This window comes from Salvelinus alpinus, chromosome 9 (assembly GCF_045679555.1).
Source record: "Salvelinus alpinus chromosome 9, SLU_Salpinus.1, whole genome shotgun sequence".
Lineage (NCBI taxonomy): Eukaryota > Metazoa > Chordata > Actinopteri > Salmoniformes > Salmonidae > Salvelinus > Salvelinus alpinus.
This window is the reverse complement of record NC_092094.1, coordinates 85,603,091-85,619,937: the sequence shown is the minus strand read 5'-3', so window position 1 is coordinate 85,619,937 and position 16,847 is coordinate 85,603,091. Positions and strand designations below refer to the sequence as shown.

The 16,847-nt window shown below is 44.8% G+C and overlaps 1 protein-coding gene across 3 annotated transcripts in view; it reads right to left on the bottom strand.

The window, feature by feature from the left end:
* LOC139530867 (kinesin-like protein KIF26A) overlaps window positions 1-16,847 on the bottom strand; it is a 103,424-nt gene that overhangs the window by 13,252 nt on the left and 73,325 nt on the right. For 2 of the 3 annotated variants that reach the window (XM_071327624.1, XM_071327626.1), the window contains 5 exons: window positions 5,508-5,700; window positions 2,479-2,688; window positions 1,992-2,085; window positions 1,256-1,518; window positions 182-365 (listed from right to left, as the gene is read on the bottom strand). In XM_071327624.1, the coding sequence (XP_071183725.1) occupies window positions 182-365; window positions 1,256-1,518; window positions 1,992-2,085; window positions 2,479-2,688; window positions 5,508-5,700 (944 nt within the window). Of the gene's footprint in view, window positions 1-181; window positions 366-1,255; window positions 1,519-1,991; window positions 2,086-2,478; window positions 2,689-5,507; window positions 5,701-13,292; window positions 14,670-16,847 lie in introns of those variants that run through there. The other variant, XM_071327627.1, reaches the window with a different exon arrangement.

Below are 16,847 nucleotides of genomic sequence, written 5' to 3'. Positions count from 1 at the left end.
AGAATAGCAGAATTATGAATGGAAATCTGAAACTATCACAGTCAAAGACACTAGGACACACAGAGTGACACTAGAGTTCAGAGATAGCCTCACTTCATGTAGTACTGATAGATGTAGTATAGTAGTAATAGTGTTATAAGTGTAGTAGTAATAGTGTTGTAGTAGTAGTAGTTGTACTCACTGCCTCCCTTGCCGCTCTTCTCCATGCGGTACTGGTAGATGTGCAGTGTGAACAGCATGTGAGAGTTGCGTCTCTCCTCTTCATCTGCGTCTGGCCTGCTGGTGCTGCGTGCTGCGATGGCTGCATCCAGGAAGAAGGCTGCCTTCTCCGCCGTGGGGGCGCGGAGCTCGCTCTGGTTCTGAAGCTGAGTGGGGAGGAGGGAGAGAGGGTAAGAGGAGGGTAAAAAAGATAAGGGGTAGAGAGAAGGAAAGAGCATGGAGTTGGAGAGTGAGGGAAAAGAGTGAGAAGGGAACAGAGGAAGTAGAGAGAAAAAGGAGAGAGCGAGAGAGGGGAGACAGTTAATTGGACCCAAGCACACATTTCTTGCCCATTAGATTGGGTCTCCGGGGCAATTATAGGGAAACAGATATGCACACAGAGGGAGGATTAGGGGAAGTAATGGAGGAGCAGGGGGCAGGGGCACTTTCCTCCACACGGATGTGGTGGTGGATAGGTGTGGAGAGAGGGGAGAGGGGGACATCTAGTAGGGAGGCCACATCACGTGGTTACTAAGAGGAGGAGGAGCCATGAGGAGCTTCACAGGACTCCAGGCAGCCTTTGAAGTCACAGTCCACACAGAACCCCAAAAAACAACATCAGACGACAACACCTGTCAGTGCCTTCAATCCCCCATCCCCCCAACTAGTCCCATTGCGCTGCAGAGGACCAGAGCTAACACAGAGGTAATAGATGCTGATGGATGCTGACAGGGGAGTCAATAAAAAGGTATGGAAAAGACGTCGATATTGTGGATGGCTTTGGTGAAATTATATAGCGCGGATTATTGAGATGGGTAAGGCAGGGCAATATGGGCTCAGAGTACACAGAGGAAAGACCTGGGAGATAAAAGAACTGACAATACAAAGGCCTAAATCTTTGGGGCAGACAGAGGTAGATGGCAGTGAGAATCAGATCAATACACAGACACTAATATATACCAGACAGAGAGAGAGAGACGGAGAGTGAGAGAAATGGAGAGGGAGAACAAAGAAAGGCAAGAAAACAGGCACATGTCTAGACGGCTTTTTTCCTCACTTGAGTGCCACAGATGGGGTCCTCACGCAGGTAGACCCCTGGGGACTGTCCATCCTGCATGCTTCCTATGGACACCTCAGACAGGAGGTCCTTCAGAGCCTCGTCCTTCCCACAGATCTCCACGGCAGACACGCGGACAGAGAAGCGCGTGCCCGTCTTCTCCTTGCGCTCGTTGATGAGCTTGAAGAGCCAGGAGATGGCGCAGGGCACAATGCCAAGGCTCTGGGTGGAGCCGTCTTTGCCAATCATGGTGAACGTCTTGCCTGGAGACGGAGGAGAGGGTAAGAGGAAAGGCGGATGGAGACATTAATATACAAGTAATACAGCCTGCTGCTCATGTCTCTCCTAAAACTGAGAAGACTTGTAATATGCTGTCTGGATTGGGTACAGTTGATTGGGAATCTACTGTGTCTATAAGAACTTGTGAAGGGGGTGATTCAAGGAACAATCACTGTAGAATGAGCACAGTGGAGAACAAAAGGGAAAATGAAGCTTGTTCTGAGAAATGACAGCCCCTCAGACTGGGTGAAGAATCCAGGTCAATGACAGTGGGTAAAATTAAAGACACCCCTCACCACCATTTCTCACTAGCCCTTGCTCATCCAAACTCTATATTGTCTTCTCCTCAGCTCACTCCCATGCACCACTAAACAATTTGTGAATGTGAACATCGAACCAGGCTGTGAAAAATAGTGTTTTTCTTTGCCAGATGAGGGGAGTAGAGGAGCTTACTTACCGAGCTTGACGTGGCCGAAGCAGAAGATGCAGCCGTCCGCACCATTCACCACGGACTGGATGACCTCAGACACCGTCCCTGAGCACACCTCCGCCTGACGGAGACAGAGAGGGAGAAACATAGAGAGTGTGTGAGAGAGAGCGATAGGGCGATTAGAGGGCAGAACATAGTTGCCTGGCTGTTACTCAATCACCGTCAAGTAAACATGTCCTCAGTGTCTGGCCCTTCCACTTTGATCTTAATTTGGCCATGGTTCTACTAGACTGTAAGGTCTGGACTGGGAGAGGAGAGGTTAGATATAACTGGACTATGAAAGGAGAGCTTAGATATAAGTGGACTGAATTCAATTCATTCCCCAGACTTAAAAGCCCCAGCTGTTGAGGCCCATACTGGGAAGAATGCTCCCGACCCAAGAAAGGCATTTTTTCACTAAGTCCCTGGACTGCCCCCAGCCAGCATACACAGTCTGCAACTGCTTGGTCCTTACTTGAGAGGCATCCTGGGTAAACACTGCGTCGAAAGCGAAGATCTTTGGGATGGCCACGGTGGCTCTCCTGTGCCCTGAATTGGCATGGTCGTTGACTGAGGGGTCATAAAGGGTCAACTGCTTCTTCCTGGGGTCCACCTTCAGGAAGGACATGGACTCGGACGAATCAGGAGCCTCCAGGGAGGGGCAGATACGCATCATCACTTTCACCTGCAACACAAGGAGAGGAGAGGGAAAGAGAGAGAGCATAGATGTAAGTAAATATGGCAAATGTGTTAGCACACACAAAAAAAACAGATATAAGAGGCAGATAACATGGTACATACAGTACACACAGCAACAGGAGTCATGGGAGGAATTTGTAATGGAGAGAGAACGGAGTCAACACAAAGCCTAATGGTGTCAGTGTACGGTTGAGATTGTAAATCATAACAGTAATGACTGTGACTCTGAGCCGACCACCATGCTGAGGGATTATCCAACTAGCAGGCTGCTCTCTGGACCAAGAGCAACTCTGTAGCATTGGAACATATGGCCTCTCTCTCTCTCTGATCTGTTTGTATTGCGTCTAAACTTAGAGTCCATAGATTCTGTGTCGCTTCAGTTGTCACGATACACCATAACCCTAACAGGATGGTGTGTCACTGGTCGTGTTTAAGGTGTTGATTTAGCACACCTCTACTGTGACATCTCTCATCTAGTCTAATGTTGGAACTATGTTATGGCCATGACAAGTGGAGCTATTCTGCCAGCTGTGTCTGTTGGCACTTCCTGAACTGGAGAGAGCAGGTTTCATCTGCATGCACACCACATTATAGGTGAAGCTGTGTGTGTGTGGTGTATGCTCGTGTTTTAATCTATGTCAGTCTCCCTGACTAACCCCCTCAAACAAATTCACACTTTTTATTCTGTGACAACTACAATACCATTTATAAAGAACATGTAGGACCGGATGATTCCTTTGATAAGAGAAACATCCTCACTCACTCTGTCAACATTTTATTGTGAAAACTCAACCTTGACTATCTTGTAGTATGACAGACAGGAGACATAAACATCTCTGTTGTCAGGCAGAGGAATGGATAATGGTGCTTCTCCTCGCTCTGAAAAATCCCTGAAAGCTCAATGTGTTTAGGGTTTAGCATAATGGTAGTCAATCCACTGAACCAGTGTATCGGCACGCTCCCCCACCCCTTCATGGTTACAAACAGCTTGAGATTTAACAACCATACATTGATAAGGAGTTCAATCTGGGACAATAAAAATAACTAAAACCTCCATCGCAAAAAAACTAAATGACTATGATGCCTGTGAGAGGCTCTGTGGTATGGAGCAGCTGATTATAACTCTAACTGTTCCCCCACCTCCCCGTTCTGCAAAGGCAGCAAAACCTACACCTCAGACTGGTCCTTTCATCCTCTGTGTGTCTCTCCTATGTCATTCGCAGCACGCCCACACAGGCCTATTGTTCCCATGGCTTGTTTATAAGTATTGCCACAGATCCTGGCTCCGGCACTAAGGAACAATGTGTGGTGGCGATCCCATTCTGCCACAGAGGGAATTCCTCTCCAGTGTTCCGGCAGCCAAGTGCAAACTCTCTTTGTGCTCCGTGGGTGGCTGTTATCGTGACTGACGTGTACATATGTTGAGCAAATTACATTTGCTATGACATTTAAACCGGGCTTCCATATATGACTGCTGACCCAACCGGGTGAGGGAGCGATAGCTAACGTCTAGAGCTGCTATATTTACATTGGCAGAGATGTGATACCAGGGCCGGCGAGGATCGGCTGGAGCCGCTGCATTTTAACACCTCGGGCCTCTCTGCTAATGGCCCTGTTCCCATATCTCTTGATCCCACCAAGAAATCCATTAGCGGGGATTTTCCCCCAGCCACCCCTGTACATGTCCAAACCCTCCACAAAACACATTGAATGGCTGTAGTATGGGTCAGCATTGACATCAACTCTTCATGGATGGATATGCGTGTCTTGAATAAATGCATAAGAAAACATCACAGCACCCATTCCCCTCATTGCTTCAGTCATTTATTCAGAAACGCATACTGTAGATTAGGTGTAAAGGAGCTGGGATGAATTGTCTACCGCAGACAAAAGAATGTTGGCAACTCAAATCGTGTTGGCTGCGGTTCTTCAAACAAGCATTGTTTCACAGCAGTGAACTCTTGGTAGTCTGAACCAGGTGACTGCAAACTTCAAAAATGTCTGAGACACAATGACAGAGATTGAGTTTCCCATAACAGTGTGCTTAATGAAGAGGAAACCTGGGGTTATAGACTCAGAACAATGCTGTAAACAAGCCGATTTCCCTTTTCAAAACAACCCTGTGGTTGTCCCAGATGTCTAGCTCAGTAAATCAGGTGTAGGGAGAGGAAGCTTCTTAATAACGCCTGTCTTTTATGAAGTGAGATTTACAATATGGGACAAAATCTCAATGGTGTGGAAATTTGGCAGAGTAAGCAGCGACTTCCCAACCAGGTGGGATCTAATCTTGTTAGGGGACTTCTTCTACTCTATAAATACAGAATCTCAGCCCAGCAAACAATACCCAATAAACCCTGGAGGAAAGGTGTGTTTATATAGCACTAACGCTAATGACAGACCAATCACCGACATCCTGCTCGATTTCATCATCAGGTTTATGGAACGCAGCTAGCAGAAATCCACTGTAATAATGTTTGCAAAGTTTTAGCCTTTAAAGGGAATTTGATTGGATTTTTGTATTTTCTTTCCCTCACAAACTGTAGTCCATTCAGAGGGAGGAATGTGTCCCAAACAAACTGAGTGAATTCATGACATTCCAGCAGGCTTATCTGCCCACATCTGTATGTACTGGACCAGACGACTGGCTGCCTATAGACTAATGTGTCGCCACTGTGCATTCTCCCATTTAAAATGTCAGTCACCCATACATACTGTATATGCATGTATGTGGGTGTGTGTGTGTATGTACCAACATGTATGTGTCTGTGTGTGTGTGTGTCTGTGTGTGTGCCTGTCGCTCCTTACCTTTCCCATCCCGGGGTTCTCCTTGACCTTTGAGACGGCGTGAAGCAGGCATGGTGGGGCGGGGGGCGGTGAGAGCTGCAGGGTGCCACTGAAGTTGGTGGGGTAGATGGAGGGCTGCTGGGCTCCGGAATGCAGCAGAGAGGGAGACTGGTGCTTCTTCCGCTTGGACGAGAGGTTCAGCTTCTGAGCTGCCCTGGGAGGAGCAAACACAAGAGTTTAGCCTAACTTCAAAAACATACAATTTAGCCAGCCATCTGTAATATGCTGGGCAGGAAGGAAGATAAACTTCATAGGAGCCACCAGGCATCTCTTTCTTCCATAGTCGACAGGGAAAGCGCGCTCCCGACACTCCTCCACTCCCAATGCTACCCCCCTTTCAACTCCCCACTTCCTACCTGGGGCCAAGGCTTTGTAAAACGCTTCAGTTCTTCACTTCAAAACAGCAACATAGAATTCTCAAACGCTTTAATTTCAGCACTCTAATTGCTCATGCACTGCTAAAGACACAATGAAGCCCAATTCTGCAGCAGGGGTTTGCAGGTGTCTACATAAGAAAAGCAGCCATGACACCTGTGTTGTCAGTGGGCCAGCAGATGCTTGTCATGGTGCTAATGTACACTAAATTAATAAATCTATCTTCGTCAAACACGACACACCTGTCAGGAACATGACAGGTAAGGATGGCTGTGTCGCCGTTGTACTGTACAGGTAAGGCTGTTGCAGTGATTCTGTTGAGTAACGGTAATCTCCTTTTATGCACTATGGACATGCGTTTGTAGTACCCAACTTGCTAACAACCTGCCGGTAATGGTCTGGTATTCAGTACTCTATTGTCCCTCTAACCACTCTGACATCAATACAAATGCTATCTAAAATCACATCAAACACTTATCATCAAAACAGTACTATGCTTTTAAAAGTCACCATTAGGCAACATTTTGTCACCTCACTGTGATGATCAGTTTGAAGAAAGAAGTTCAACAACAGGTTGCTTCAAAACCAAACACAACAAAATGGACAGTGCTTTCTAAGGTGATTATTAACTCAAAGCATTTAAGATGTTGCATGTAGAACAGCCATAAGCACATTAGAGCTTATGCATATGCTTATATGAGTCCGAAACCCCCCCCCACCTGAATTAAAATAATGATTGTGTAATAGCCTACAGCATATTATGCACGGCAGAAAAACATATATAAAAATATCTAAGGTGTCTTTGGAACATAATTGGTCTAGCCTATACTGCAAATTTAAACTAATTCTAGTAATCACCTTTGAGTGTGGACTGTATTATTATGCATATTGGATGGACTGGTTACCTTATTCTACACTCCTAAATTTCTATCCATGAGTCTGGGAGAAAAGGTATTGGCCTAGGTGATGCTGTTGGTGGCTTACAGAGTTAGCCTTCAGTTACAGCGAATTTTATATTTGATTTTGAATAGCCTAGTAATAGGACATTTCTTAAATTTTCATAATTAATTGGCTGATATTACCTTTAAAACCTCTCTGGGATATGTGGGACGCTAAGGTCCCACTTGGCCAAAAGCCAGTAAAAATGCAGAGCGCCAAATTCAAAAAAATTACTATAAAAAAATCAAACTTTCATGGATTCACACATGCAATACACCAAATTAAAGCTACACTTGTTGTGAATCCAGCCAACATGTCAGATTTCAAATAGGCTTTTCGGCGAAAGCAAACGATGCTATTATCTGAGTATAGCACCATAGTAAACAGAGAGAGAGAAGCATATTTCAACCCTGCAGGCGTGACACAAAACGCAGAAATAAAAATATAATTCATGCCTTACCTTTGACGAGCTTCTGTTGTTGGCACTCCGATATGTCCCATAAACATCACAAATGGTCCTTTTGTTCGATTAATTCCGTCGATATATATCCAAAATGTCAATTTATTTGGCGCGTTTGATCCAGAAAAACACCGGATCCAACTTGTACAACGTGACTACAAAATATCTCAAAAGTTACCTGTAAACTTTGCCAAAACATTTCAAACTACTTTTGTAATACAACTTTAGGTATTTTTTAACGTAAATAATCAATAAAATTGAAGACGGGATGATCTGTGTTTAATACAGGAGGAAAACAAACTGTAGCTAGCTTTCTGGTCACGCGCCTCTATCTAACAGTACACTTCAAGTTACCCTCGTTCTGGATGGCTGAACTTCTTCATTACACAAAGGAAAAAACCTCAACCAATTTCTAAAGACTGTTGACATCCAGTGGAAGTGGTAGGAACTGCAGGAAGGTCCCTTAGAAATCTGGATTCCCAATGAAAATCCATTGAAAAGAGAGTGACCTCAAAAAAAAAATCTTAATGGTTTGTCCTCGGGGTTTCGCCTGCTAAATAAGTTCTGTTATACTCACAGACATGATTCAAACAGTTTTAGAAACTTCGGAGTGTTTTCTATCCAAATCTACTAATAATATGCATATCTTATCTTCTGAGGATGAGTAGCTGGCAGTTGAATTTGGTTATGCTTTTCATCCAAACGTGAAAATGCTGTCCCCTATCCTAGAGAAGTTTAACTACAGAATATCTCACCACCGTGCGTTTCCTTGGCACACAGAGTTTGGGCGGAATATCACCTGTCGCGCAGCGAGGCTGCATTCTCCTCAAACAATGGTTGATGTGTGAAGTGCAATAAGTGTTCTTATAAACCCAGACATGTCTATATCCCGTGTGGTTGCCACTAAAAAGACGACGATCCCAGCTGCTACTATATTTATTTCTCAGCAGCTCCGCTATAAAACCGGATTAGCCTACCCGGCATGATTTAAGAACGAACTGAAGGAAAGCATCCTCCATTCGCTATTTGAGTGCATATATACGGATGACATGTCCTTTTTTCCCTGCCCCTGTTGCTGCCTGTTTGATAATGGGCCATTCTACACTGAACAAATATATAAACGCAATATATAAATGCAACATGCAACAATTTTAAAGATTTTACTTGGTTACAGTTCATATAAGGAAATCAGTCAATTGAAATAAATGAATTAGACCCTAATCTATGGATTTCACATGACTGGGAATACAGAAATGCATCTGTTGGTCAAAAACATAATTTTTTTTAAAGTAGGTATCTGGTGTTACCACCATTTGTCTCATGCAGCGCGACATATCTCCTTTGCATAGAGTTGATCAGGCTGTTGATTGTGGTCTGTGGAATGTTGTCCCACTACTATTCAATGGCCGTGCAAAGTTGCTGGATATCAAATCAAAAATCAAATCAAACTTTATTTGTCACATGCGCCGAATACAACAAGTGTAGACCTTACCGTGAAATTCTTACTTACAAGCCCTTAACCAACAGCGCAGTTCAAGAAGAATTAAGAAAAGATTTACCAAATAAACTAAAGTAAAAAATAATAAAAAGTAACACAATAACATAATCATAACGAGGCTATATACAGGGGGTATCTGTACTGAGTCAGTGTGCCAGGGTACAGGTTAGAGGTAATTTGTATAGGTAGCAGTGTACAAAACAAATGGGGGGGGGGGGGGGGGGGGGTCAATGTAATAGTCCGGTGGCCATTTGATTAATTGTTCAACAGTCTTATGGCTTGGGGGTAGAAGCTGTTAAGGAGCCTTTTGGTCCTAGACTTGGCGCTCCAATACCGTTTGCCGTGCGATAGCAGAGAAAACTGGAGCACGCTGTCGTACATGTTGATCCAGAGCATCCCAAACTTGCTCAATGGGTGCCATGTCTGGTGAGTATGCAGGTCATGGAAGAACTGGGACATTTCAGCTTCCAGGAATTGTGTACAGATCCTTGGTCATGTGGCTGTGTATTATCATGCTGAAACATGAGGTGATGGCGGCGGATGAATGGCACGACACTGGGCCTCGGGATCTCGTCACGGTATCTCTGTGCATTCAAATTGCCATCGATAAAATGCAATTTTGTTCGTTGTCCGTAGCTTATGCCTGCCCATACCATAAACCCACCGCCACCATTGGCCACACTGTTCACAACGTTGACATCAGCAAACCGCTCACCCACACAATGCCATACACGCTGTCTGCCATCTGCCCGGTAAAGTTGAAACTGGGATTCATCCGTGAAGAGCAAACTTCTCCAGCGTGCCAGTTGCATTCAAAGGTGGGCATTCGGTTATGATGCTGAACTGCAGTCAGGTCAAGACCCTGGTACAGAATAAGATGGCGCTGAAGAACATGGCTGACGTTTTACATTCTCCCAACCAATTGTGATCTAACCTGTACCCCTGCACACTGACTCGGTACCGGTGCCCCCTGTATATAGCCTCGTTATTGTTGTTCTTATTGTGTTACTTTTATTCTTACTTTTTATTTTAGTCTACTTATTAAATATTTTCTTCTTCCTGAACTGCACTGTTGGTTAAGGGCTTGTAAGTAAGCATTTCACGGTAAAGTCTACACTTGTTGTATTTGGCGCATGTGAGAAATAAAGTTTGATTTGGTGAGGATGACGAGCACGCATATGAGCGTCCCTGAGACGGTTTCTGACAGTTTGTGAAGAAATTCTTTGGTTGTGCAAACCTAGTTTCATCAACTGTCCGAGTGTCTGGTCTCAGACGATCCCGCAGGTGAGAAGCCAGATGTGGAGGTCCTGGGTTGGCATGGTTAAACGTGGTCTGTGGTTGTGAGGCCGATTGGATGTACTGCCAAATTCTCTAAAATGACGTTGGATGCAGCTTATGTTAGATAAATGAACATTCAATTCTCTGGCAACAGGACATTCCTGCAGTCAGCATGCCAACTGTACACTCCATCAAATCTTGAGACATCTGTGGCATTGTGCTGTGAGACAAAACTGCACATTTTAGATATGTTCCCAGCACAAGGTGCACCTGTGTAATGATCATCCTGTTTAATCAGCTTCTTGATATGCCACACCTGTCAGGTGGATGGATTATCTTTCAAAGGAGAAACACTCACTAACAGGGTTGTAAACAAATTTGTGAACAAAATGAGAGAAATAAGCTTTTTTGTGGGATATTTTATTACAGCTCATGAAACATGGGACCAACACATTTTACATATTATTAAAGACAAGATTAAATTGAGAATAGTCTGTTGGGTAAAATATGATCCCTTGATGAGAGAACAGCGTGTGCAGCCTGAGGCATGTAATAGAGCTAAAGCTTTTTTGATTAGTCAATAGCCTACAGTCACACCATGCAGCCCATGTATGTTTTGATTTCTAAGACATTCTACGGTTTGTATTATTCAAAACAAATTTGGCCAAATAACTCAATCTAGTGTATTATTACTTTTACTCTCAACATAGCCACTTCATATGCACACTCGCTCAGGAATGGGAAAAATATCCTTTCTATTTTATTCAGTTCAATTATATTATTTTTAGTATAGAATCATATAATATAAAATAATGGCACGTGACTTATAAACATATCTTGTCTGCTAAATGAACTAGCCTACAGCCTACAGCATGGCGCATAGCCAGATAACACACAATAGACTGATTCATATTCTGTTCTTCATGTTTCTTTAGATCTGCCTAAAATAAATTATGGATTTATTGTGATGGTGTATATTAAATGTATTTGACTTTTTAAAATGTAAATGTTCCAAAGGCATGCATCAGCAGCTTGTATGCGTGAGGCCTGGAGATGCTAAACATGTTTATGTTAATAAACGCTCATTTACCGTGAGACCGGCAGATATTTGCATGACAATAACCGGCTGACAAAATTTCATGACCGCCACAGCCCTACTTACAGGCAATGGAAAAGTGATTGTGACAAGAAACGTTGTGCTATTTCATACGTTACTCTGGTATAAAGATTGTTGGGGGCTCCTGATCATGTCCCATGGAACCAATGACTGATTCCAGAATCTCCCATTCACTGAGTCCCGTGATGGACAGATTTGGTGAGGAGAGTGAGAGAAATAGATCTCTCCTGGTACTGTGGACTAGTTAGACCCTGCGTCTCATTAAGTGGTTGTCTTTAAGCAGTTCCGCTGTTCTGGCGTTTAGCTCTGTGATAAGACTAATTCAAATCCACTGTCATCCTTCTCGCTCTCTCGGAGGCGGAGAGTGAGCACTGGAGAAGAATAGATTGGCCAGCTGAGTGAGACGCATGCATTCCTTTCAGTCTTAACTCTTGCTGCTCGCAAGACAGTGCCAATATCTGACTGCAACTCTACCAGCTCTGTAACAGTCAGCCACACTTATAACAGCCAGTGATATGGCACCACTGTGTATCAGTTACCCCCAAACTTCATCTTTAAAGTCAAGGTCAGAGTAAAGGAATACGCACAGGAAATTCAATGCATTGAACGCTTTTCAGTTACACAGTTAAGAATCAGAGAGGTGCAAGAGACAAAGAAGCCGTTGTCAATAAGAGGGAGAGAGTGACAGAGAGAAATAAAGATGGTATGAGTGATGAAAAGAGGAGAAATGTGAAGAGGGGGGGGTTACAGCTAGCGAGAGAGAGACAGTTCATGTGTGTCTCTCTCAGTGAGAGGCTGTTGCCTGAGAGCCCAACATCCTGAGCTCATTAGTCCTGTTCTGGGCTCCTCCGGACAGGGTGGGCTGCTGCCAAAATATACCCCTCTCTACTCCCTGGAGTGACAGCCACACCCCTCCCCACCTTGCCCCCTCCCCAGTACAGCACGCCCCATGCAGCGACAGCCCAAGAGCACAATCAGGGAACACACCGCTGGCTGATGGAATAATTATTGCATCCAAGAGGGCTACAGGAGGAGGCTCTCCCCAGGGACCAGCCTGTGTATGATAGCATGAGGAAGAGAGTGTGAGGGAGAAAATGAGATGGAATAGATGAATGTGAGATGGTAAAAATAAAGAGAAACTCGGCACATACAGTGTAGTGTGTGTGTGTGTCATTTGGTGTGCGTGTGTGCTTGTGTACATGTCAGTCTGCACATTTCAGTCTGCACATGTATGAAAGGGAGGCTGCATTACACATTCATTGTTCAACAGAAAGACTCTCTCTCTCTCATATTAGTCACATTGAGATGCTATTGTAGAGATGCAAGGAATCTGCCAACATGACAAAGACACACAGCAATAAACAGTAAAATACAATTAACATTCGGATAGGATTCATAGGTTCCCTTTTTCGCTTTTCCCCCCTGTCCCTCTGGGAGCCCATACGGCATTGCAGGGTATGCCTGTAACCTTGAGGGTTAAAGCCAGTCACACAATGAGAAGAAAAGGCACGTGTGTCTGCTTGAAAGGCAAGAGAGTCAGGTTTGTATTCTGCTGTTCCGTCAGAGCCACTCAATGGGCGATAAGCAATAACAGTGAGCGCTCGCCTCTGTAACAAAGCACACACACCCTAATGGGGAAATTAATTGCTTGTCACATGGCTTTCCCTCTCTTTTCTCTCTCTTTCTATTTCCCTCTCACCTTCAATGGAACATGTGCAGGGAGGAGAGGCTCAGATTCCCTCACCCACTACAGCTTGCCCACCTGTTCAACACACATCTCCATACTAATGAAGGCATTTCAGTACACACACCTTGGGTCTGAATGCATGCTCAAACACATTAACTGCATTTCAGCGCAACACAGAAGAGGGGAGAGAGATTCTGCAAGTTAGAGGATTATCAAGCTACACAGCACTGTATGTAGGAAGCAAACAACCAGCTTCAGTCTCTCTCAAATATTTTCTACAACGTGCATGTCAAATTATGAAGGTTAACTTAAAATACTACAATGTATTTGGGCACTATTGGACAATCTAATAAAAAGACAGTGGAAAAGACAGAGAGATTGTTAGTACTTACAGCTCTTTCCAATCCATTATCTAGTTAGTTGTCATAGTCAAAGAGCGCAAAAGTGTTCAAGCTCAACTTTAGAGTTCATGTCTCCATTTCCAAGGTTCTCCATTACTTTAGCATTAGAGACACACAGAGAGAAGCAGAAAGAGGCGGGGCCGATCCCTTGCTGGGGCAAGGGGGGTCCTTTTTACTCTGAATACAATTATCGAGGGTTCCACTTGATTTCACAACGGTTTGTAAGGAGCAAAGGGGACGGGGTGGGCACCAACGTCATCCTAGCTGACTTGGAGAGGAGGGGGTGGATAGTAAAGAGGTCCCAGTGAGGGGGTCCAGACAGGTGTTCAGGTTGAGGCGAGAGGAGAAGTCAGAGAAGAAGAGATCAGAGGGGAGAAAAGCACCTCTCTGTACTCTGTACATATTCCAGTGAAACAAACACCTGTTCTGTGTCCACGCCTCTCAAGTTCAGTCTCAGTTCAGAGAACCAATACCTCCAATAGAAGCAGATTCTCCAGCACTTTGGCAAGAGGCTCTTACTCCTATCTCTCTCTAATTCACTCTCTCCTTTTCTGTCCTCTTCTCTTCTGGCCTCTCCTTTTCTGTCCTCTTCTCTTTCAGCCTCTCATGTTCTGTCCTCTTCCTTTTCAGTCTCTCCTTTTCTGTCCTCTTCTCTTTCAGCCTCTCCTTTTCTGTCCTCTTCTCTTTCAGCATTTCATTTTCTGCCCTTTTCTTTTTCAGTCTCTCCTTTTCTGTCCTCTTCTCTTTCAGCCTCTCCTTTTCTGTCCCCTTCTCTTTCAGCCTCTCATTTTCTGTCCTCTTCTTTTTCAGCCTCTCCTTTTCTGTCCTCTTCTTTTTCAGCCTCTCTTTTTCTGTCCTCTTCTCTTTCAGCCTCTCCTTTTTTACCTTCTCCTTTTTCTTCCCTTTAACTTCTCTCCTCTCTCTTCATCCAACATCCAATTGGTTTGTGTTTATTTCTTCCCTCTGTTACTCTCTCCCAGTTGATCCATGCTGTTACATCTCTGCCGTGTGGCTGTAGCAGGGAGTCCTGGTGGCTGTGTCCTTCCCTGTGCCCCGTGCCTCTGGTTGTGGGGATGAGGAGGCGGCAGCAGTCAGAGACATCCAGGAGGGGGAGAGAGAACCAGTGTGGAGCCTGGGCTAGGGGGGCTTCAGGGGAATGGGGAGAATTCCTGCTCCCGTTCCGGCTCTCAATCCTGCTCCTGCTGCCGGAGAAATGCTGGCAGCTGTCCTGCCGTGTCTCTCTCTCCTTTCCTCTCTCTCTCTCTCTCCTGCGCCCTCTCGCTCTCTCTTCTCAGCCCAGCCCCTTTTCCCTCCGACAGCCATACGAGGTGTCAGCACTCTACTGCTTGCTGCTCGCGGTGTGATCGGCAAGTGCTCTCGCTCTCTTTCTCTGTCTCCATACACTGACACGAGCGTGTGCGTACACACACACACACAAACACACACACACACACACACACACACACACGCACACACTATGCCACACGTTACATGAATACTTCATGCATAAAGAAACGCTCTCTACTTTTGCCTATCCAAGACTTCAAACAGATTTGGTTAGTATGCCTACAGCACATGCATGTGTGTGTCTGTCTGTCTGTCTGTCTGTGTGTTTTTGTTTTACTATCCTTGTGGGTACCAGAAGTCCTCACAAGGATAGTAAAACAAGGACAATTTAGACACAAGGAAAAATGCTATTTTAGACTTAGGGGTTAGGTTTAGGGTTAGGGTTACAATTACGGTTAGGCTTACAATTAAAGTTGGGGTTAGGAGTTACGGTTAGGTTTAGATGTTAGGGTTAGGTATAGTTTTAGGGTTAAGGTTTTGGGGTTAAGGTTAGTCTTAGGGTTAGGGTTAGGTTAAGGGTTAAGGTTAGATTTAGGGTTAGGGAAAGTAGGATTTTGGATGGAAATCAATGATTTGGTCCCCACAAGGATAGCAATACAAAACTGTGTGTGTGTGTGTGTGTGTGTGTGTGTGTGTGTGTGTGTGTGTGTGTGTGTGTGTGTGTGTGTGTGTGTGTGTGTGTGTGTGTGTGTGTGTGTGTGTGTGTGTGTGTGTGTGTGTGTGTGTGTGTGTGTGTGTGTGTGTTTGTGGTTCTTTGTCTTCAGCTGAGAATGTAATTAGTTAGATGAATGAGATAATGTAATTAATTATAAGGAGTGACACATAGATAAGAAGCAAGATACTTAAGTGTGTGAAGACGGATAGACCATTGAATCAGATGCTGGCTGAGCGATGCTTCGACTCAATGGAAAGAGGGAGGGGAGGAGGACAGACAATGAACAGATGACAGGCAGAGAGGCAGATTTATGCTGGGCAGACAGAGACAGAGAGGGCACTCACTCTGGTCAAGGGGAAAAAGGGAAAAGCAATGTGTATGAGTGGGCGAAGCTAGTATGACAGTGGCCTGTATTCCCATGACTGCCAATTTACCAGAAGGTAAAAGCTCTCCTCCAGTTTTGTTTAAAAGTCAGTCTGATTTCTACACCATTAGGGTGAGCAGAGTGGCTCTGCAATTCAGCAGACAAATACAGTCACTACAGAGCTTTCCCACTGACACATTGCCCCATATCTGAGCTACAATGGATTCTGGTTTCTGGATTCTGAGGCACAAAACAAGCTACACTGTCCCCCATAATGCAAACAAAAATCAGTATAGAGTGACTTAGTTCACATATGATACCTTGGATGTTTTTGAAGGGCAGTGATATGGAAAACCCCACCGACCCCTGGCCACCTCCTTCAGAACAAGACTGACAGCGATCAATGTCTGTACGACAAAACTAATGTGGGCATTGGTCATCGTGACAACTTTGGTGAGGGGAGAGGCGTGGACATAGAACAGGTGTTTGTTTCACTGGAATATGTGAAATGTCAACCACTTGAAGAATTGGGGAATCCCTACTGTTGATCAATCACCAACGAAAGGGTGTAGACTTCGTCTACCGACTTCGGCTTGCCTCGAGAAAAATTGTTGTGCGCACGAACAGCCGAAAAGCCCTTGCCGAAGACCAAAACGAACAAAAACGTCACAAAACGTTGTCATAATATATCCATACGGACGCCTTTAAACCCAGTGGGATCAGGCTCGGTGTGGTTTCATGTGTACATCAAATCAGGGTAACTATAGGGAGTCACCATTGGGCCAAACTCTCCATACAGCCTCTCAACGTCACCCTCTGTACAGAACCGTTGGACAGATAACGACTATAATATATAGAAATGAGCCAAGGTAAGATAAATGCAAGAACAGCACTGGCAGCACAAATAAAGGCTCTGCTAGGCTTTTGTTAATGATAGAATGGACATCTACATTTGGGGCTGGTCTGCAGCAGGGGGGGGGGGGGGCAGGGGTGTCTGCTGCTTTCAAAGCTTCACAGTTTGGCCTGTTGTCAATAATCTCTCTGAACCCCTTTTCAGGCTTTGTCAAATTAGCAAGAGAAATTCCACTGGCCTGGAGAGTCATTAGTCAGCGTACCCATTAGCTTGTTTGTGCAAATTTGTCTCTGTTCCTCAGCCCAGCTCCAAAGCTCTTTAGGTAGC